Source organism: Podarcis cretensis (assembly GCF_951804945.1).
Source record: "Podarcis cretensis genome assembly, chromosome: 3".
NCBI classification, from domain to species: domain Eukaryota; kingdom Metazoa; phylum Chordata; class Lepidosauria; order Squamata; family Lacertidae; genus Podarcis; species Podarcis cretensis.
In genome coordinates, this window is record NC_137172.1 from 96259135 (window position 1) to 96281449 (window position 22315).

Sequence of the window (22315 nt, forward strand, 5' to 3'; positions counted from 1 at the left end):
TTCTGGAATAAAGAGCCTGGTCTACTGCCAAGAGGGGGAGGAAGATGATTCGAGAATGCATATGGAGTAGGACTAGGTATCTAATCCTTTATCACTTTTAAATTGCAGGATTGGGTCCAGACTCACTGTGCAATGCTATACACATTTATAATCAGAAGTCCTGTTGACTTCAACAGAGCTCAACCTTGCCCAAATCAGAGACAGGATTGCCATCTCACGTAGATCCCATTGAAATCGATGGGAAAAGTTTACCATGATGAGCTGCATCCCATTGACTTCAATGCACCTGAAGGGTGAATTTAGCTTGGATCCAACACATCATAACTTTTTAATTTAGACCCCCTTAGGACAAAAACGTAATTGATGGATAGATGTAGGTGGGAGGGGACAGGGAATGTATGAAACACATTACCTAGTCAGACATGGATTTGCTCTTGGGAAATTCACAATGATTGCTAACAACAACTCTATTTGGTTCCAGATGATTATACCAATAAACTGGTGAATGTGGGATGCGCTCTGTCCTCCACATGCTGGCATGGGAATAGGCTCCATTGAGATCAGTGGGACTTTCTTTCAAATAAACATGGATAAGATCCAGTTACAAGTTTCATAATTTGGAAGGAGAAGTTAATAGGCTGCTCTTTGGCAATTGCCATACACAGAATGCCTTGCTTCATAATCTTCCCCAGGAGCAGCTTGGAGCAGCTGACACATCAAACACACTTCTTATATTTTGGAGGAGGCGGTAAAAAGCATTTTGTTTATTGGCTTATAATGGATGAGACAACAGCTCCGCCTGCTTGCAGGGGCACAAGGGGCAGTGGCATAGCGTGAGGGGGCCAGAGGGGTGGTTGCCCTGGGCACAAAATTACCAGGGGCACAAAATTCTGAAAAGAAAAAATAGCACACCCTCCCCCCTCAGTTTGCGCCTTTCTCAAGAGGCAGGGAGCACATCACATGCCACCCATCCTGGTTCCATTGTGCTCTCATGCTCTTTCCCCTCCCAAAGCCTCTGCTTCTTCCATCAGGTGAAAGGCACATATTTTGTTGCGCTGTTTATATTGGTTTTTTTAAAAAAAATGTTATTATTTTTCTTATTTGGCCGGTGGCTGCGATCCACATTGAATTGAATGTGGAAAGGGAGAAATGGGTGGCAGAGGCCGATTGGGAAGGTGGGTGGGCTGCAACTGCCATGCCGGTGCTGTCACAGGTTAGGGGAGGCCATACTTGTCTTGCCCCAGGCACTGGCAACCCACTCTACACCACTGGCAAGGAGAGCTCCAAGTCAAAATGTGAACTCTTCAAGAATGTGGACACTAGGTTGGTTGTGTTGCCCAGGCTGGCAGAATCTGTCTCAAAGATAGTCACTCCTGGCCATGATGTGATTTCCTGCAGCTGTGTCTTCCGGGCCACTTGAGTTGGACTCATCCACAGCTGGGAAATCATCTCTTTCAACAGCAGTTTGGGGAACGTTCAGGTGAACAGTCACCAAAAGTATTGCTGTGGAAGATCATGAAGAACCTAAGCTCTCCACTTAAGAGCTTTGGTCCTGTTTGCCTGGCAAGCTAAAGCATGGTTTTTTGCTTTAAACCATGGCTTAGCTGCAAATATGCTTCACCCCCCTGCGGGATACAGGTGGCAGAAACAAGTTTGTTGCGTCGTATGAACACAGATTGTGGTTTGTTTCAAACAAACTGTAAGTGGTAAGGAGAAATAAGCTGAAGTTTGGATTGTTTCTGGCATGGCATGAAACAGGCTGCTATGCAGATCTTGTCTAACCAATTTAAATGTCTGGAGAAATTATTATACTTACAGCACTGCATTGGCTACCACATATCTCTGCGTATATCTTTATTACGGACGGATGTACATTTGTCTTTCTACCTCATTTTTCTACATGGTTTTCATTGTTGGGGGGTGGCTGTGGTTTTGTTCGCTGCTTAAAATTAGGGATTATTGTGGTGTGCAAACCAGCCCCCCTGGAAATCTCTACCCCAAAAGCACATCTGCACAAGAATGGCTGTCTCTTAGTACAGAACCATCAAGCCTGAGCTTCCACAGCTGTCATGAACCACGATTGGCAGGATTGGCAGCAACAGCAGCAGATACGTTCTATACTTACAATATTTTATTCTCTTCCTAATTATGCTACTTTATATGTGCATTTATATTCCTTTGCTGATGTTTTATTTTGAAAACTTTAAGATAATATTTCAGTTTCCTGTTCATTATCTTGCTTTGAATGTATACTTGACTTCGTTCATTAATGTTTTACTCTGAATCGTTTTATTTAATGTTCTGATGTAGGCTGTAAACTGCTTTGGGATTTTCCCCCTTAAAAATATAAAGCAGCATGGAAATGAAATGATGACAGTAAAAAATGTGTATGGACACGTGAGACTTTCATGTGTAACAGACCGTCACTAGATAGATAGATAGACAGATAGATAGATAGATAGATAGATAGATAGATAGATAGATAGATAGATAGATAGATGGATGGATGCCAGGAGTGGCTAACCTTTTTGGGCCTGAGGGCTGATTCACACATGGTCAGTCTTCCAGAGGTTGCAGGCCAACATTTAAAAATGAGAGTGGCAAGAACTACAGTCCTTAGGGCAGCCTTCCAAAAGACTTTCCCATCAGCTATTCTATGCAGTTTTAAAATCATTGGGTTGTATCCAGTGCTAGTCTGACTCCGAGTACAACCATTGAAATTAACAGAGATGACTAACTTGGGTTCATTAATGGCAATCGTTCTATTATGAGTAGGGCTAGGATTTTGTACAGCCCATTATCATTTATGATTCATTATTAAATTCAAGGGGTTAAATTTAGAAGGTCAAAATCGATGCCAAAAGCCTTTTTTTGTGACCTTCAATTCCTCCCTCCACGTCTTGTCCATTTAGAAAATATTCACACTCACTTTTATACTTTGCCTATGGTCACTTTTTACATGTGACCCCTGAGAGGTTAGTCATGGGTCAATGGGGCACTCAAAGGTTTAGCTAGCCCTTTTCTAAAGTTTCAGGTCATTACATATGGGAGGTTGCTAAAGAAATCTCCCTGAAGCTCTCCTTTGATACTATTATCTATATCCATATCTGCTTCCCATTTCAGCTAATTACCAACTTTGATACCTATTCACAGGCCTATTTCCATGCCTCTCCATTAAAAGGGATGTATAATAGAAACACCGCTACCCGACCCCACCCCCATCCATCTCCCTCTCTCCACCCCTTTCTTTTCTTTTCTTTTCTTTTCTTCTCCCCCTAATGCCTCAACAAATGAAACGGATTTGTAAAAATGTTACATGGGGAAAAAAATACGAGGCATTACACTTACACTGTAAAACAAGAAAACCTTTAATAAAATATTTGAAAAAAAGGGATGTAATACCTATTCACATTTCAAATGCAGAAACGAAATCAACAGGAGCTTATCCATGCAGAGGTATTTTCCAGGTAACTTAAAGGCTGTGGGAGGAGTTGGAGAGAACCTATTTCTGGGGAGAAAGGAAATGTGATTGAATGAAGCAAGCAAGAACAAGGCAATTTTTAGACTTGACTTCAAAAATTAAAACCCTATAATTTCCTAAGTATTCTTCTTAATTGATTTAATTTTTTTTAAAAAAAAATACCAAGTAAGTTGCTGCTCCTATTACTAGCATTTTGACTAGACTGATTCATCAATGACAGAGTTCACACAGTTGCTTCCAGGGAAGCATCTGCAGTGTTTCCCAACCTTGTGCCTCCAGCTGTTTTTGGACTACAATTCCCATCATCCCTTGCCACTGGTCTTGCTATTCAGGGATGATGGGAGTTGTAGTTCAAAAACAGCTGGAGGCACAAGGTTGGGAAACACTGATCTAGAGTGTGATTGGGACACCAGCAACTAAGGAGCCAGTTCGAAACTGCTCTGGCTGTACTGCACTTGAGAAAATCAGTTCACACCACTACACTCCTGGAACTGAAGACCTACATGCCTGTTTTAGACATATAAATGTCTGGAGTGGGATCTGCAGTGACAGATTTGGCTGGCTGGTTCAAATCATTTGAAATGGGCAATAGTTCATGCAAAGTTTAGAGAAGCAGCAATCAAGGTTTCTTTTTCTTAAAAGATTGGGTAGTTAATTTATGACTTTATTCCAACTAATCAAACTGGATGACAGTTTCAAATCCTTTGATCTCGGGCACAGTGAACACAACCTTTTACCAATACAGCTGAAGTACATTCTTCTACTGTTTTCTTTTCTTAATTCAGCTTCCTCCCTCTAGCCTTCTCCTTTTTCAAAGTTTCCACTCACTCCTCTGGACCAACATACCGCAGTCATTCTTTCCTATCCCACCCCTCCTTTTCTTCAAATTGCTGTTTTCTCAGCCCACTGATTATTTTATTCCTCTTTGCATAGGCCCCTTTGCCTGCCGCACCTTTATTTCTAGGACAAGAGTGGGGAATGTGTGGCCTTTCAGATATTGCTGGACTATGGGTATGTTCAGGTTTGTGGCTTAATACGCAGCAAGGTGGTTCTCCCCCCTCCCCACAACCCCCGTGCTTTAAGCCACATTTACATGGTGTTGCACACATCATAGAGGAGGTCACATGATCTACATGACCTCCCTTTCCCTGCAGCTCCTATTCATGATGCTGTCATTTGCACACGTGCACTGGCTGTCTTGAATGTACATACCATTCATAAGCATGAAGTGAACATGCTTAAGTTTCTTAGTTGGACTGAAACTGGCTTGGGAGGATGGAAGCATTATAACAGCAGAATTTGTCAAACTATAGGATTAATACAGGTTGTGGCTAACGTCGTGTGAATGAGGCTTCAAAAACTAGCAGAGGTTGGAGCAAGTGGTAATGTGAGCATACCCTACAACTCCCATAAACCCTAACTGTTGGCTGATGGATGTTGGAGTCTGACAACATCCAGACACCCACAGGTTCCCTATTCCTGCTCTAGAGTAACAGCAAGTCAGCTAATGGTTGGGCAAAGACTCCTGGGATAAGAACAACTTAGGCAAAACTTTTAGTTCCTGTTTATTCCTCAGTTCCTGTTCTGCATCTGATGTCATATTAATCTGTTCACTCACCTAATGGCATCAGGTGAGCGACAGGGAGGCCCAGCTGGCCAAAGATGCTCACATGGAGCAAACTGGGTGGCCTGGCAGACTCAATTTGCACTCACGGCCCAGTGGGGCTTCACTTAGAATAAGAGTACCATACCTAGCCAGGGAAAGTGCAACCAAAGTGATTGAAAGATGGAGCAACTCCCCTGGGAAGGAAGACTACAACATATGGGCCTTTTTAATTTAGAGAAAAGGTAAGTAAGAGGCGATAAGGTGTGAAGAAAGTTGTTCTCCTCCTACACTATCAGAACTCAAGACCACCCAAAGAATGTTGACCGATTCAGGACAAAAGAAAGCACTTACTGTATTCACGAAGCACAAAGTTAAACTATGGAATTCCCATAAGAGGCAGTGATGATCACCAAGGCTAGGGTGAGGCTATCTATGGCTATGCTTTACCTCTGGTGTTGGAGGCAGTGGGCTGTGACAGGTTGCAAGGAATCATGGGTAGGGAGAGCTCTGCTGTACTTGTGGGCGCATCTCATGGGCCACTGTGAGAACTGGATGCTGAAAGGGCTTCAGCTTGATCCAATGGCAAATTGTTGGTGGCGGAGTTAACTCCTGATGACCTGTCAGCACTATTCACTATTATTTTTGGTTTTAAGCCAGAACTACAGTTGCAAGAATCTACAACCCGTTGTCCTTTGTACTAAATGCATGTACTAAACTGCAATGATATGTATGCTGAGATCACCCAGAAGAGTGCTGTTAGTTGATGCCCATGTTAACAAAGGTCTGAATGGTCTTTAGGTTTATTGGTCCCATGTCGTGGAACACTCTTCCAGCAGATTCATCAAGCACCCTCGCTTTTGACTTTCTGATGCCTCTTGAAAAACCCTTTTATGCAGACAGGCTTTTTACAGCTGTTTAAACTGATTAGCCAATCATTTGAATGATTATTTGCACTGGGCTAACTTGTGCCATCAGGGACGCAGGTGGCGCTGTGGGTTAAAGCCTCAGCGCCTAGGGCTTGCCGATCGAAAGGTTGGCGGTTCGAATCCCTGCGGCGGGGTGCGCTCCCGCTGCTCGGTCCCAGCGCCTGCCAACCTAGCAGTTCGAAAGCACCCCCGGGTGCAAGTAGATAAATAGGGACCGCTTACCAGCGGGAAGGTAAACGGCGTTTCCGTGTGCGGCTCTGGCTCGCCAGAGCAGCGATGTCACGCTGGCCACGTGACCCGGAAGTGTCTCCGGACAGCGCTGGCCCCTGGCCTCTTGAGTGAGATGGGCGCACAACCCCAGAGTCTACCTTTACCTTAACTTGTGCCATCAGCGCAAGGATTCCTGTTTCTGCAACAGAACTCCTGCCTCTCCTTCTCAAGCCCTCCCAGAATTTTCTTCAGGGGGTTGGGGGAACTCCCAGAACAGATTTAGAGTGCCAGCTGCAGGAGATGGGGATGGAGAGAGTTCTGTTGCACAAGCAGAAATCCTTACATCGATGCAAAAAGTTAGATGGATACTGCATGTTGTTTTTAATGGTGGATTTATTGCTGCAGGTTGCCCTGTTGGGTTGTTTTAGTAGACTGACTTCCTGCTTTTTAGGTTTTTATCTGTGCTCTTGTTTTTGTCTGTCAAGGTTTTATGGCAGCATTTCTTTTTGTGGTGCTGTATGAATGCTACGCAGGTGGCGCTGTGGGTTAAACCACTGAACCTCTTGGGCTTGCCAATCAGGTTGGCGGTTCGAATCCCTGCGACAGGGTGAGCTCCCGTTGCTCAGTCCCTGCTCCTGCCAACCTAGCAGTTCGAAAGCACATCAAAGTGCAAGTAGATAAATAGGTACCGCTCTGGTGGGAAGGTAAATGGCGTTTCCGTGCGCTGCTCTGGTTCACCAGAAGCGGCTTAGTCATGCTGGCCACATGACCTGGAAGCTGCACGCCGGCTCCTCAGCCAGTAAAGCGAGATGAGCGCTGCAACCCCAGAGTCGGTAACAACTGGACCTAATGGTCAGGGGTCCCTTTACCTTTATGAATGCTTAACCCTTTTTGGTGGATTCTTTTAAGTGGTGGCACGCCACTCACAGCATTATAACTGCAATGGAAAGGTGGTTGTGTTGAGCATCCATGTTACATTTGGTAGAAAACAATAGTGTCCCTGACAAATAGTTATTAGTATTATCATTGATGCTTTAGATATGTACCACAGCAGTGCAAATCAAGAATAAAATAGAATCAGAAATACCCCAAAACTAAATATTAAGGCAACCAAAATTGTTCTCTGTTTGTCTATTCCTACTAATGCGATCACATATCACTGGTTATTTAGCTCTGTGTGATACTCAGATGCAACAAAAGGTGATCCAGTATTTTCTGTAGAGCTTAGAAATCCTTGGGCTTGGGAGAATAATAAAGGAGAAAATCATCCCTTTCAAAAGAAGATCTAGTATTTTTTGTAGAGCTGAGAAGTCCTTAGGCTAAGGAGCATAATAAAAGAAAAAACATCCCTTCTTTTTAAAAAAAGGACTACAGATAAAATGCTGATTTATTTATTTTTGCTGAAGAGAAGAGGAGCTGCAACTTAAATACAAGCAGACGAGGTAGTTAAAGCTGTTGTTTTAGAGACACACGCCCTACCCTTGGGCTATCCAACCCCATTTGTCTGCTTGAGAAATGCAATTGCACCTCGGCATAATGGTGAGTGGACTCAAAGCATTTGTGTCCCAGGCTCAGCACAGCTTCATTTCAGTAAAGATCAGGTGCTACCATGCTTCACAAGCCTGTTAGCTATGATTACAGTGACTAAGTGCTGACTGATCCATCTAGGCGTAATGCTGTTTTAAAGGTATAGCACCTTTAAAGGTACAGCACCTAAATGTGCTAGGCATTTAGAGGAGTGTTGGCATCCGTCTTTCTCTGGAGACACTGGAAAAGTGCGTCTTCCGGGGTAAAGTCAAACTATTAGAGACTTACAGCGCCTGCTGTGGCTGTAGAGACTGATATGGAAGAGACATATTTTATTGCAGGTGGGGCAGATGAAGGTGTCCAGTTTAGCTGCTGCAGTGCGCCAACAGCTTTTCTTCTCTCTGCACAACTTAAAACATTCCGGAAAGTGGAACCTGATTGCCAACTGTCAATCTTAACACGTATTATGGAGGTCAAGCAACAGCAAGGGGGAAGAGATCCAAGGGGTGAATTGTGGCTTAGATTAGTAGTAGGTTCCTAATCAATGCAGAGGTAGTATCGCTACACAAAAACTCATTTACTTGTATTATTCATTCATTCAAGTCTATCACGTTTTTTATTGTGAAAAAGACAAAAAAACACAAAACAATCCAAAGCGTTCTGTTTTAACCATCCAATGAAGTCAAAATGTCAACAGGATTGGTGCACTGAATCTTACTTCTTTGAAGCATTAGAGACAACACACTGCTGATGCAGACAGGCAAAGAACATAGGCTTTCAAAGCTGTAACTACACTTAGCTGGCCTTAAGATTGGGCTGGATTAAAGGTAAAATGCTCACTGTAACAGGACTGGAGATTTACGCAATAATTTGTTTTATTCACTACTATTAGGCTACATTCCTATGCCATTACAAGTCTCCAAAGAACTAAAGGAATTCCACAAAGGGGCAAGCCCAATCAATACATTTTAGCACCTGAGGCTAAAAAAAATTATCAAAGTGGATTCCCCTCCTATTCTAAACTGGGGTGTGGAGGGAATACAATGTTAAGCAACACAGAACTTGCCACCTGAAGCAGATGGCTCTCTGCCTCATGGAGCAGCCAACACCACTGATAAACCAGTAAGGTACCATCAGATTGTAGGATCACAGCATTAGGAATGCTAAATGGAAACTTCGTTTGAAAAAAAGAGGTTTATTTCAAAATACGTCAATATGTTTTTGTTGTTACAATAGCGAACAAGAAGTTCAAAATGTATAAAAACACCTGAAAATTTTACAATATCACTGGGGGAAAACAGTGTTTAGTTTAGTGGATCACATTATCACCCACCCTGCAACAAACTGTAAGGTCCAATTCAGACATCGCATTCTCAATCTAATAAATGTGGTTTGCAATAAAAGCTTCCCAGTCTGGATGCAAACGAGAAACTGATTTAAAGTATTTTTGTATGAAGCAGCCCAACGCGGCATTTGTTTCTGCTCCAACAAACTGTGGTAGCTGGACTAGGAACGTGACATCTGAAGTATGAACAAATTGCATAGCAGCTGCATCTGTCTTAATGTGATGATGTCAGTAAATCTCACTTAATGAGTATGAATTTTCCGTATAGGTTATTGCACTTACTGAAGGTCTTCACTCTCTCGAGATAAGTCTTTGGTTTTTAAAGCTTCCCACCTTTTCAAACTTTGGAGAGTATGGATTTTTTACGAAGTTCTGTATAGAAGAGTTTATGTTCAATCGCGCAGACTTCTTCATGGATGAGAGAGGGCTTCACCCGCAGGATGAAGGAGAACAGATTTAAAACAAACTGGTAGGAATGAGGAAAATTTGACTCTTTAAAGTATGCCAAATGACCACACGCCCTAGAAAAGGGGGAAAAAATAGAAAACAGCCCACAAATTTATTCCAAATTACAACATCCAGAAAAACGGGTACACATCCTATCATTATTCAAGCTCTTCTTGTACCACTACAGCTAAGCATTTATAGACAGCACTTGTAATCTGCAAAGTGTTTTGTAAGTGTTTGCTCTGCTTGCTTTGTGAACAACCCTGTTGAGCCGCATGATCCCTGCTTTAAAGATAGGCGACTCACTCTCAAAGAGACAGAAACTTAGGCACGGCCATACAAAGAATTCACGAATGCGGAAGACCTTGAACCCGATTCTTACTTTTTAAAGAAGCCCATTCTAAAGCCCTGTTCACACAAAGCAGTGGAATGTGTGGTGTGGGAGGTGCTCAAAATATAAACGGCAAGGAGTTTGCTACACTCAATAACTCAATAACTCTTGTGCAAATTTGCTGGTTTCGCTCTTCCAACCATCATGAGCACCCAGATTTATGTAGTAAATTGCTTCACGTAAACAGCTGTGTGTGTGCATAGCAGACTCCAAGCTGTTTGGGTTTTAAGAAGCCACAGTGCTACTGTTTGTGTGCCTAAATTAGAAGTATGGGGCTGTATCCAACGCAGCAGCGATCTGATTGCACAGGAGGACTTATCCTTCCTCTTCTCTCCCCACATGACCCCAAAATCTGCTTCATAGGGCCACCCAAGCATCTGGGGGCAGACTTTGAGGGTGCATGATGGGCTACAGGGAAGAAGAGAGGAGAAAGGAAGCTCAGTTGCACAAGTCTTTCCTAGATGATATTTTACGCTGTCTTATTCCATTGGAAGTAACTTTGATTCTTGCTGATAGAACGGCAGGATACAAAAGATGAAACAAACACCTATCTCCAGCTTTCTAGCCCCTGGAATATACTGGGCATCAGTTTAAGAGCAGTACCAGACTAAAACCAGTGCTAAGAACTAAGTAAGGAAAACGTGCTTCTGTCAATTAGGAGAAGGAAGTTTCTCTTGACAAACGTTTCCAGAGTCCAAATGTGTCTCTCTTGGTTCTAACTTATGTGGAAAATTACAAGAGGATATGAGAAATATATATAATTGACCTTTTTAAGCAAAAAAGACGTCTTGGTTCTTCTTCCAAAAATGAGGTTCACAATTCTAAAATCTACTTCTGATCTCTTAACCATGGAAGATGGTTAAAAGCTTTACTGGTTGGTAGTTTTAAATGAGTACTACAGAGGTGACCAACACCTGGGCCACTTAGAAATGGAAGAAAGAAGGGATCTAGGTAATCTGGGTTTATCACATAGACACAGGCTACTGACTGCCTTTTCATGTGGTTAGGTCTACTACCCAGTAATGTTTTTTTGTAAGTGCTTACTCTATATTGTACCCTGAACCAATCTCTTTATCTGACGTAGCCACAATCAAGATTGATACTAGTACTGACCATAGGAAAGGCTACTCAGGATCCCATTTTAATCTGATTTACAATAAAGGTTTGACACAGGACAGCCTCAAAGCGCTAACACTACAGAAGTGGCAAAAAGCAGCATATTAAATTTTTCAGCAGCTAGAATCATTACTTGAATGCATGAATTCTGTTCTCCTTCCAGCAATAAAGTAGTATGTATGCAAATCTTTTAGGTCTCTCTCTCTCATGTCTTCCACCTCACACTGTCTGCTGGCAGAATAACATATATTGTTCGACAAGAAATCTATCATTAAAGGATGTTGTGATTAATATACTTAAGCAAACTTTAATGTCCTCTACCACATGTTCTTGTTCATAATACTGTATCTTTCTTCCAAACTGGTGATGAATAATTTTTAAAAAAGGCAAAAATGTAGGATACCTGAAACGCAGCAAAATGTAACAGATGGGCGGGGTATAAATAATAAATTATTAGTATTAGTATTATTATATTCAAGTCAACACATTCTACAATTCTTCTTCTACAAACGCTAACACATTTAGCACACATTTTCTACAGGGATGTCAAACACTTACTTCCGTTTGCACAGTGCAGTCGTACACAACCAATACTTTCTGTTCAGAGTTGTTAATGTGTCGCCTTTTGGTTGCAAAATCCCAACCAGGCTGTGCCCGTGGAAACAATCTATTTCCTCAGTCCAATTTAGCTGGAAACTTGAGGGGCTCTGCTTCTCAGTAGGTTCCACAGAACCAGACAGTGTTCGGAACTGCCTTTGAAGGTCCACTACCATTTCTGTACAAAGCGAAATGTAACAATGAGCCACAAAACATTTTAAAGGTTGTTTCAGAAAGAAATAAAGGCTGGAAGACTTCTGTAAAGGAAGCAAACTTCACAAGGCACACCCAAATGCTGAATATAAGTTATTCTCCGAAAACCTTAGTAATTCTGGTGATAGTAAAAAAAATATATCAGAACTTAGCATCTTCTTGAAGAATTTGGGTGTCTCGTGACAGGCACTTTAATGGAAAATTTAAATAATCTCCAACAGCTGTACACATCACATGGGAAGAACTCACATACAGAAAAAGAGGAGTGTGGCCTGCCTGCCTGCCTGCCTTCCTTCCTTTCTTTCTTTCTTTCTTTCTTTCTTTCTTTCTTTCTTTCTTTCTTTCTTTCAGGACTACTCTAACTCTAGCATTGTCTTTGTCAGGTTCTTCTCTTTTCCCAGAGTGTACCTGTCAATCTATTTACAGCGCAGGAAGCAGAGTCAGGAAGGCCTCAAGAATATTCCAAAATGCTTTCTGGGAGAATGGCTCAATGTTACATATTTGAGCCGTGTAAGGCTTATGGCAGACAGTGGTTCTGTTCCTACTTCCTTATCAGACTGGCAATCCCAATCCCTTTCTCCTTATGCCTCAAATGTGTCCAGGTTCTTAAGAACTAAATTCAACCTTGGGCGGGGGGGGGGGGGGAAGAGTCATGTTTTAGGAAAGGAAGAGCAAATCACTTACGTCTTTTCTTGAGGAAAGCATATGTTTCGTGGACAAAAAACAATAGTGGCTTCTCACATCTCCATAAATGTCTGAAGATGCAAAAAGAAAAAAAAAGGAAAGAAAAAGAAGAAAAGAAAAGAAAAAGAAAAAAGAAATATTTGGGGGTGGAGGAAAAAGAAGACAACACACAGTGGATTATCGTCACAACAACCATATCCTTAACTATAATCTAAACCTGTTATGGAACAGTTGAATACAATCACCTGTTTGGTTTCACCATTCATCCCCAAAATCCCAAAATTGAAATATCTTCCATTAATACCACTGCAGCTACTTAGGGGAAATAGGAGTGTGCTGCTAAAACCCCTTCCACCAGAGCTTAATCATCCCTCCACCAAGGCTACTTTCTACAGAAACCTTCCCCATACATTCCTCAAAATATTCCTCCCATTCCTTTTACGTAAAATAAATAAATAAATGTCAGCAATGGTATCAGAAGTAAAAAAGAAAAACCCACCAAAAACATTTACAAAGAGAGATTTCCTAAGACATTACAGATGGGTCTACCCATTTTAATTCATATCTTCAGCTACTGCCCATTGCTATCATACCCCTTTAATTTCTCCAACCCAAATCAGAGACTGTCAGTCTATGAACACCACACCTGATTCTTCCTTCGTTAAATTTCTTCTGCTCCACATCCAGAGCATTCTTTACAACTAGGTACCATTTCCAAATATCAAACGCTGGACAGCCTATAGTGAAAATGAATGAATTAAGTTTTAACTTTTATTCCATCCTTCTTTCAATGAATTTAAAATCAGCGTGGCCTCGTTATTTCTGTGCAGGATAAGAGAAGACCAAGAAAGCTCCACATCAAATCCCACATACACCACGCAAGGTTTGAAACTTCCATTGTTCTAGGCGCATTTTGAGGCAGGGAATTTCATTAGCGCAAATGGTTCCTGAGCTCTGGGTGCAGTACTGCGCCTAAGATTTCAGATTAAAACTGCAGAGTGGAAGGAAAGGAGGACCTTTTTCTGCCTCCCCACTTCCAGTTACTCTCCGAAGACTGAAGAAGAGACCCTCTTAAGAATATTAGGAGAGGTGGGCAGGGGAAGGACTAGATGGTGTGAAAAATGAACACAGTTGATTCACTTTCAGCTTTGTATTCTTGTTATAAAAAAGTGTGCCTGGACAGTAGGTTGCTGCACCCATAGCCTAGGTTTAAGGTGCCATTTAGCTCTTCGCTTTCATATCTCTGTTTCTAACACTGACACCACACTATACTGACTCTTGTTAAGCTGCGATTAAAAGTACTGCATTCGTTTTTCAGCATTCTAGGATATCCAGCTTTAAGGGCATATTGGTATGAACAGATATCTGTGAGCCCAATTCGTCTTTGGATGTTCTCTAAGGGAGGAGGGATTCAAAGCAGATGATCTGCCCTACACCATCTTGCGAGACTTATTCGAGGTACTAGATCTACTGCTGACCACATCGTTACTACATAGTTGGGAATACAGCAATGATCTACACAAGTTAACAGAAAACTAGCTAGGTTTAAAGAAGGCTAAAGCCAGCTGGGAAACATGAGGGCAACGGGCATGAGGACAGAGAGGAACAGAGGAGAGGAAGCATGTGATCCTGCAGCCGGTCCCTGATCTCTTTAGAGCAACTGAAGGATGAGCTATCTTACATCTGCACTGGAGTTTCTGGAAACTGAGCCTTTGTCAGTTTCTATCATTTGCTATGCAACCTCTGCATCTAAAAATTAAGAGACTACAGTCATTCAGATATTGCTTGGAAGCCACATGCAAATGTAAAATGCTCCTTTTTCACATGTAGCTCTTTCATACATTCATATGACTTACACTTCCTTTTCAATTCACATACTCTACTGAACGAGCTTCCACAACTGTCTTGCATGTACGCTAGCATCTTAAAATATGCAATGCAAAACTTATACTAAGCTTCTTCAAAAGTATTTGGTACCTTCTTCTTTCCTTTTGTTTCTCTCTTCGGCATAGTCTGCTAGTAACCTGAAAATATATCCAACAGATTCAGAGGGGTTTTTTTAATTGAAAACATGGTCCTCATTTTTTCAAACTACTCAAGCGTATTTAAAATCTGAGCCACTCTAATGAATCCAAAGGCCTTATCTCTTAGATTAAAAATTTTAAATTGTAAGGGCTGGGTCAAACCTTGCTCATCCCATGTGAATGGCCTCCTCCTATGTTGGAGTTCTTGGATAACTGGGGACCATAGTGGCTAGCTCTGCAGGATACAGACCCTTACCCTCCAATTATTTCTCCAAATCCTTGGCCTCATCCCCCAGAGGGGAAGTCGGACCCCAGGGTCATGACACCATCCATTTGCATTGGGCTTTACTTACATGGAACATCTTCATATAAGAATCCACAGTCATCTGGTGGGGGGGACGGGTTTCAACACTGACATGGACACTCATGTGATCAACACAAGTGTTACAACCCTCACTGCTTGAAACACACCCTTTTCTGCCTCCACATTACAAGGATGAGGATGATTTACTACCCTTCCTTAGCCATAGGGTTCCAAAAATTTAAAATACGACATCAAAAACAGCTTAAAGCAAATTGGACTGGGATAAGTAACATTTGAACCACCACTATGTCAAATAAGACCAGACCCTTTCAGAGCTGTGCTGCAGAGTTATTCTGCCTGACCAAGAGGGAAATGGCAAAACCGATTCTAGATCCTATGTGAATATACACAAATTGAATATTAAGGAAGCAATATGTTATATTTCTCTTATTCAGTGTTCCATTTGTTTATTCCAATGATTCTCAAACTTTTTTTTCTTTGGGCCACACTTCCATAATTAAAGTTTACTCATCTCACACCATTTTCTTCATTGATAAGAAATACATTGGAAAACAAAAAGAAACAACTCCTAACAGTGCTTAATTCACACCACAGAACACAACTGCTTTATAATAAGATCACAGGACAGCCAGAAAGTATAAAACAATGCAGCTACGTAAGAACATGAATCATTCCCAAAAGATAATTATAAACAAGCCTCTTACGTATGCACCTTATGTATACAAACTCAATGAGAGGTGTGAGCTTGCTTTTGCCAGGTAATGTCATTTATATTAGGTCTAATTTGAGACAAATGAACTCTCATCTCCTCATCAACGCAAAGAAGCCTTTCTCTTTTCTGATCTTTCATATTGGTCAGAGTTGGAGAACAGCAGAAGCACAGCCAATGCTATTCTCCAGCACTCTGTTCAAACAGTGATTCTGGATCACAACCTAGGACTGTCCTCAGTACCACTTGATACTCTCATTTTGAAAAGATATCAAGCCATATTCTGCAAATTAAAAAAAAAATGTTTTGATACTATACTGCACTGAAATGTTTAAGCATTTATTTGTCCTCGAATCTTCCGGCCATGCTTGCCATCCTCTCCTGCCGCACCACACCCTTTGAGAACCACTGACCTAGTCCTTAGTGGTAATAATAGCAGTCTAGGATTTTTGTGGCCCTGGACTGCAATAAGTCGGTAAGTTTGCGTTTGTTATAACGGCAGCGCACACTTACCATTCATAATGGTCATCCAGCAAGAACAGCATTTTCAGCACCACCACCACCACAGCTATGGCAAGAATATCGTATTTCACATTCTGAGCTGATTTATTCTCAGGATGGAGTGTCAGGAAGTCCATTTCACCAACGCCAGTTTTTTTTACCACTCTGCACGTCCACTTGTGCATATCATCTGAATTAAGAAGAGGATAAACTTCAAATGCTATGGAAGTCCAACACAAAGAACTAGAGTTGGAATGAACCTTGGAGGTTTATCCAGTCCAATGGTGGGGAACCAGACCTAATATAATAAGGCTAGCCAGGCCTCCCCATTTGGCTCGCAATACTGCTTCACCAGGTCTTGCCATTGCTGGAAGGTATTTAAAGGTACAAAAAAATTGTTTGTTCATAATATTCATAATAATATTTATTATTTTCCATACATAGACATAACAAAAGAAAAAGTTGACAATAATAAAGGAAAAAGAACGAAACAGAAAAAAGAAAAAGAAAAATATATATAGAACGTAAAATACAACAAATCATCACTACACTAACACTTAATTAATTAGTTAAGAGCCATCTTCATAAACATATTATTTGACTTCCTCAAATCTCTTCCATCTGAATTTCTTAGTAATTATATATAGCAGTTTCCAATATCATTATTTCATAAAACCATATCACAGTCATAATCATATTTCCTAACTTTTATTATCGTACATTTTCTTATTTATATTTGTTTGTTCATAACAGACATGTGAGTGTTGCTCTATTCCTAGTAGATTGGTTGAGCATGTTTTAGTCATTTAAGTGTACATGTGCACAATTGTGTTTGCGGGGGAAAGCTTTACTTTCAAACGGGGTCACCAGTGAGGTATACGAACTGTTTCTGCTTATGGAAGGGAATCAACATTTTAGGCAGGTGAATGCTGGCGGTATTTCAGAGTATACTGACAACCCCTCTGGAATCCGATGAGGTAGCTGATTCATGACATCCTTGCTAAACTGGAAAAGTAAGAAATTGTGTTCCTTGTGTCTTCGAAGACACCTGTACAGCAATGTAAAGATTGTAGCTACAGTTAAAGTGGCATAAAAAGAAGTACAAATGCACCTTTTCTTAAAAGAAGAAATGTTAAAATACAAGGCAACCTATCGATCTGTGGTAGCAGTACTACTTAAACCTTATTTTTGCTGTGCGTGAAGACGTGATCCAACCCAAATTTAGGACGCAAAGTGTTATTAATTTCAGTTGGAGCATTAAGTTTCTGCTTTAATCTGTGCTGCATTAAGGACAATGGAACTTAACAGGGTTTAACTTTGATTGGATAACCTTCCTCCATCAGATCCATTTGTGCTTTGCAATTTTCAAAAGGTACACGCAGGACTGGCATTATAACATAGCAGTCCCAATTCTCTTAAACATGGTTTTAAGGCTGAGTAAGCTCAGGGCTCCCACCCCCTCCCTGCTGTGTCATTTCCCTCCCTCCTTCATCAGCATCAATCACAGTATAACCAAAGCTAATACTAACAAAACAGTTCAATCCTTGGCTAAAAGCTAACCATGATTAATACCGGCAATGGGACAAACAGCACTGTGCCCTAATTAATGCTGAAATGAGCGAGGAATTTCCACTGGAGAAGAGAAGGGTCATGCCACAGCCTGTTTCCTATTCTAGTTTATTTATATTCATATTTCTAGGCTGTTTTCTCACCTGTAAGCAGCTGGTTATGCAAGTATGAATATGATTACTGCAGCAGCATGCAGAGTCTAAGAATAAATTAATACTGAATATTACATCTGGAATTCTAAGAGCACTGTCAACTTTTGGTATCCAAACCAGTCTTTCCCAGATGTTCTTGAACTAAAATCTCTGACCACTGGCCATGCTAGCTAGGAATGATTGGAATTGTAGACTAACAACATCTACAGACCCAAAGTTGAGAAAGTCTGGTACAGATACTAAAAGTTGACAATGATCCAACTCTGATTCAAACCACAGCTTCCAAAAATAAAATGTTTCAACAGGAAACATTACATATATTGTAGTGGAAACTTTACGATATATCTCAAAGTGATTTAAGAACAATAGTCCTGTTCACTTAAGCACCTAAAAAATCCTGTTTCATTAAAAATACATAGTAAAAGGGAAAGTAATGAAATCTAAAGGGAAGACATGAAATGTACAATCCTATACACAATTTTACCTGAGAGGAAGTCATGTTGAACATAATGAGACTTATTTCTTAGCGAACCTACATAGGTGTGTACTATTAGGAACCCAACAATACTGAGGAACACCTTATTTTGCTTCCATGAATCTCATTTTCTCCAAGGAGTGATTGGGTAGAATCAAATGGTCAGCTATAAGTGACTTTAATTGTTCTGTTAACATGACTCAGCAGTAAAGAGGATCACAACTGTGTTATTAAAACTTGAGCAGATGTGTCTGGAAAACATTTAGTACTTTCCTTTAATTCTGCTGCTGCTGCCCTAGTGATTAAGTATTTGAACTCCTTCTTGTAATAAAGAGAAGATGAATGTGTGTCTATATGAAGGTACATAGAAGAGACAGTGAAGAAAGTAACATGTTTGCAGACATGATCCGTCCTTATATTTAGTCAAGTTTTATTTTCATATCCAGTGGATTCAGAAACAGGATTTCATATACCAAAAAGGTTTAGAGTGTGACTGTTTTAATTATTTTAGTACAGTACCAGGGAAGAGGTTAATTGAAAGCTTAACTCAACACCCATGAGGCATACATTCTGTCTACTGAGCTCACAACAACCAGGTGAGGTAGGCTCGGCGAATAGATAGTCACTTTCCCAAGTTATCTATTATGCCAGGGTTTCCCAAACTTGCGTCCTGAGTTGTTTTTTTGGACTACAATTTTGATCATCCCTGACCACTGGTTCTGCTAGCTAGGGATGATGGGAGTTGTAAACCAAAAGCAGCTGGAGACCCAAGTTTGGGAAACCCTGTTCTGTGCTTCTTCACTGAGCGGGGATCTGAACCTGTATTTCTCAGTTGCGAGTTCAGTGCTCAAGCTGCTGTCCCACACTGGCTCACTCATAAATTTTGAGCCATTGTTTTGGTTTGACAGATCTTAGAGCATCAGTCATGAGTTTCAAATATAAAGCCCTAGGAGTCCCCATGCCACTACCAACTTGAAGTCCATGAAAAACTCTGAATTTGCCATATGGAGAGAAACCCAGATAATAATAATAATTATTATTATTATTATTATTATTATTATTATTATTATTATTAAGATCGGAATGTGCTTTCGACATTAGCACAGTAAAGGCTATTTAAAAGGACTTGATAATGTATAATTTTTGTTCGTTGGGAAAAATAGGGTGAACATTAAATTGGGTGTTACAAAACACATCCCTCCCCCACATGCCCTTACCAGGTAAGTTGGCTTCCATCAAATACTTCATGCACAGAATGTTTGGATGAAGGAAGCTGCCCTCTGCTATATCTGGAAAACAAGGTAGCTTCAGGTATACAGCAAGGGCCTGTGTCTTTTCGTGAACATCTTCATACGCAGGCCAAGACTGGAAAACAAAATCGAAAATAAGTGTCATCATTTGACCGAAAGCACATCTGCCCTCTATAGAAATCTGAGCTGCTTCTTGGGTGACTCCACAAAGCACCAAGCATTATGTTGAGTTGTTCTTTTAGCCTGGAAATTTCTTCGCTGTTTTGAGAAACACCTAATGAAAACATAAATACAACAACAGGAAAAACCAAAAAGAGATCTATTATCAGTTAAGCTAGAACCTCTTTAGCCCTGTAAATACACAGCATTGCTGCTTTTAACTGCTTTGAAGAATATTTTGGGCACAAGGTCCTATTTACAACATAAGCCAAAGGATAAGGCATCCATACCACAGTTAGCTGAAAAGCAAGTTAAGGCAAACCTACACGATCCTAAAACTTCTAGAAAGCTTTAGAAAACTTATTTCAAAGTGTGCCTTTAGGTTTTTAATGCACTGATTCATATTACTTTATGAATAGAGAAGGCAATAACCATTTTTCTAATATAAATGGATGAGTAATATTTCATTTCAATCAAACTTATTTTCTGATAGCTTCAGGGTAGCATCGTTAAGATAGAAATGTAAACCTGGTTTGTTTGATTTTGGCCTCAGTTCAATAAGAGAGAGAAAAGGGGTTTCACCCCACAGTAAACCACAAAAAAGGAAAGAGAATCTGCAAGTGTAGAACAGTTTGCTGAACTTAAAACATGAAAAATACTATTAGAATCTAAAACAAACAAACACTTCAGAAATTTTGAGTTTGATCCTAACAACCACAAGCAGAGTTCTGCTCCCAAACATATAGGCTCTCATTGCTTGGGGGGTGGGGGGTGGAATGTATTGCCTGGGTGCCCACAAATATTGGCTTGGATTGCTAGCCAGTTATTATTTGTTACCACCAACCTCCTCTTCTCCCCAATTTTCTCTGACACATGCCGGAAGGTTTGGAGGAAGAGGCAGTCTTTTGTCCCTTCAATCTGCTGTGGCCTTGAGGGAGAAGGGGGTCTTTTGTGTGCTACTATGTTCTTCGGTGGTTCGAATCCCCGCGACGGGGTGAGCTCCTGTTGCTCGGTCCCTGCTCCTGCCCACCTAGCAGTTCGAAAAGCACGTCAAAGTGCAAGTAGATAAATAGGTACCACTCTGGCGGGAAGGTAAACGGCGTTTCCGTGCGCTGCTCTGGTTCGACAGAAGCAGATTAGTCATGTTGGCCACATGACCTGGAAGCTGTACACCAGCTCCCTTGGCCAATAAAGCGAGATGAGCACCACAACTCCAGAGTTGTCTGCGACTGGACCTAATGGTCAGGGGTCCCTTTACCTTTACCTATGTTCTTCTCGACAGAGTCAAGGATGCTTGCCTCTGGTGAGAACTTTTGTGGAAGTCTGCCTGTGTCCAAAAAGATCACATAAACCATCAAGTTTGCACTTACAAACAGGTGCCTATAAGTAGCACATACATGTTTCAGTCTCGATGGGATAATCTTAACACAGCTCTGTCATGATGGAAATTCTGTGAATATGTGTATTACAGAAGAAAGCACAAGAAGGAGGGGAGAGATGTCATGGGTTTTACAGAGAAAAGTGCTTATTAATGGCGTAGCAAAAAATATTCTCCTTTCTTTCCACGCATTTAGCATTCTGAAAACAAGACATCCATTCAAAAGTTTCATTTATGATAATGCCAATTAAACAAACAAACAAACAATAAAAACATTCTTAGGTTCCCCTGGAGTCCACAAATAGCACAAGGCATACACAACTCCAGCAAAAAGTTTACTCATGCATGTAAAATGTCTACAAGCTGTATTATGCTTGCAATCTTTCAGAGCAACAAGTTTGCTTTTTTTTTTTTTTGCCTGAAGCACTTTTCCTGAAAAACAAGAAATACATGCTTTACAGGACTGTTGCACATCAGAGTTTACGTCGGTCTTCAGACATTTCGGGATAGGTAGTCAAAGCAGCATTTTAATAATGAGAGCTACAAGTTTGAAGGAATATGCTTCCCTTGATGTCCAACACATAAGAAGTATAGGAATAATGTTATAAATATTTAATAAAGAAAAATTAACTGTCAAAAATATGCCCTGTTCAGGATGCAAATATAACTGAGCACCCAATTATTTTAGGATTTTACCGGACATTACCGGGATTTCAAAGGCTGAATTGACATCTGGGGGAAATTTTCAAAGGGCGGTGCTTTGTCTTGGATCTGAGGCAAGTCAATTTGAAAAGTTATGTTTTTGTAAATACAGTGGTACCTCTGGTTACGAACTTAATTTGTTCCGGAGGTGCATTTTTAACCTGAAACGGTTCTTAACCTGAGGTACCACTTTAGCTAATGGGGCCTCCTGCTGCCGCCACCGCACGATTTCTGTTCTCATCCTGAGGTAAAGTTCTTAACCCGAGGTACTACTTCCAGGTTAGCAGAGTCTGTAACCCAAAGTATTTGTAACCCGAGGTACCACTGCAAATAAATAAATAAATAGCTCAACAACTTTGGGGTTCTCCTAAAGAAAATCCAGGGTGTCCTGGTTTATGGCAACCCTAAACTAGCTCTCTCAATCGAATAAGCTGTCAAAGTCGTCCCGCCCCCCCCCGCCCCCTCTAAGGACATAAGCTGAAAGAGCACTGCATTATTAGGACCAAGAAATGTGTCATCAGAACTAAT

At 40.9% G+C, this 22315-nt stretch overlaps 1 protein-coding gene across 2 annotated transcripts in view; it reads right to left on the reverse strand.

The window, feature by feature from the left end:
- Positions 1-8929: 8929 nt before the first annotated feature.
- Positions 8930-22315, reverse strand: part of TAF1B (TATA-box binding protein associated factor, RNA polymerase I subunit B) — a 39343-nt gene continuing 25957 nt past the window's right edge. The window contains exons 9-15 of one of the 2 annotated variants that reach the window (XM_079969888.1): positions 19516-19663; positions 16115-16292; positions 14521-14567; positions 13190-13280; positions 12544-12614; positions 11608-11824; positions 8930-9616 (exon numbers count right to left, since the gene is read on the reverse strand). In XM_079969888.1, the coding sequence (XP_079826014.1) occupies positions 9433-9616; positions 11608-11824; positions 12544-12614; positions 13190-13280; positions 14521-14567; positions 16115-16292; positions 19516-19663 (936 nt within the window). In that variant the 3' untranslated portion in view covers positions 8930-9432. The other variant, XM_079969889.1, reaches the window with a different exon arrangement.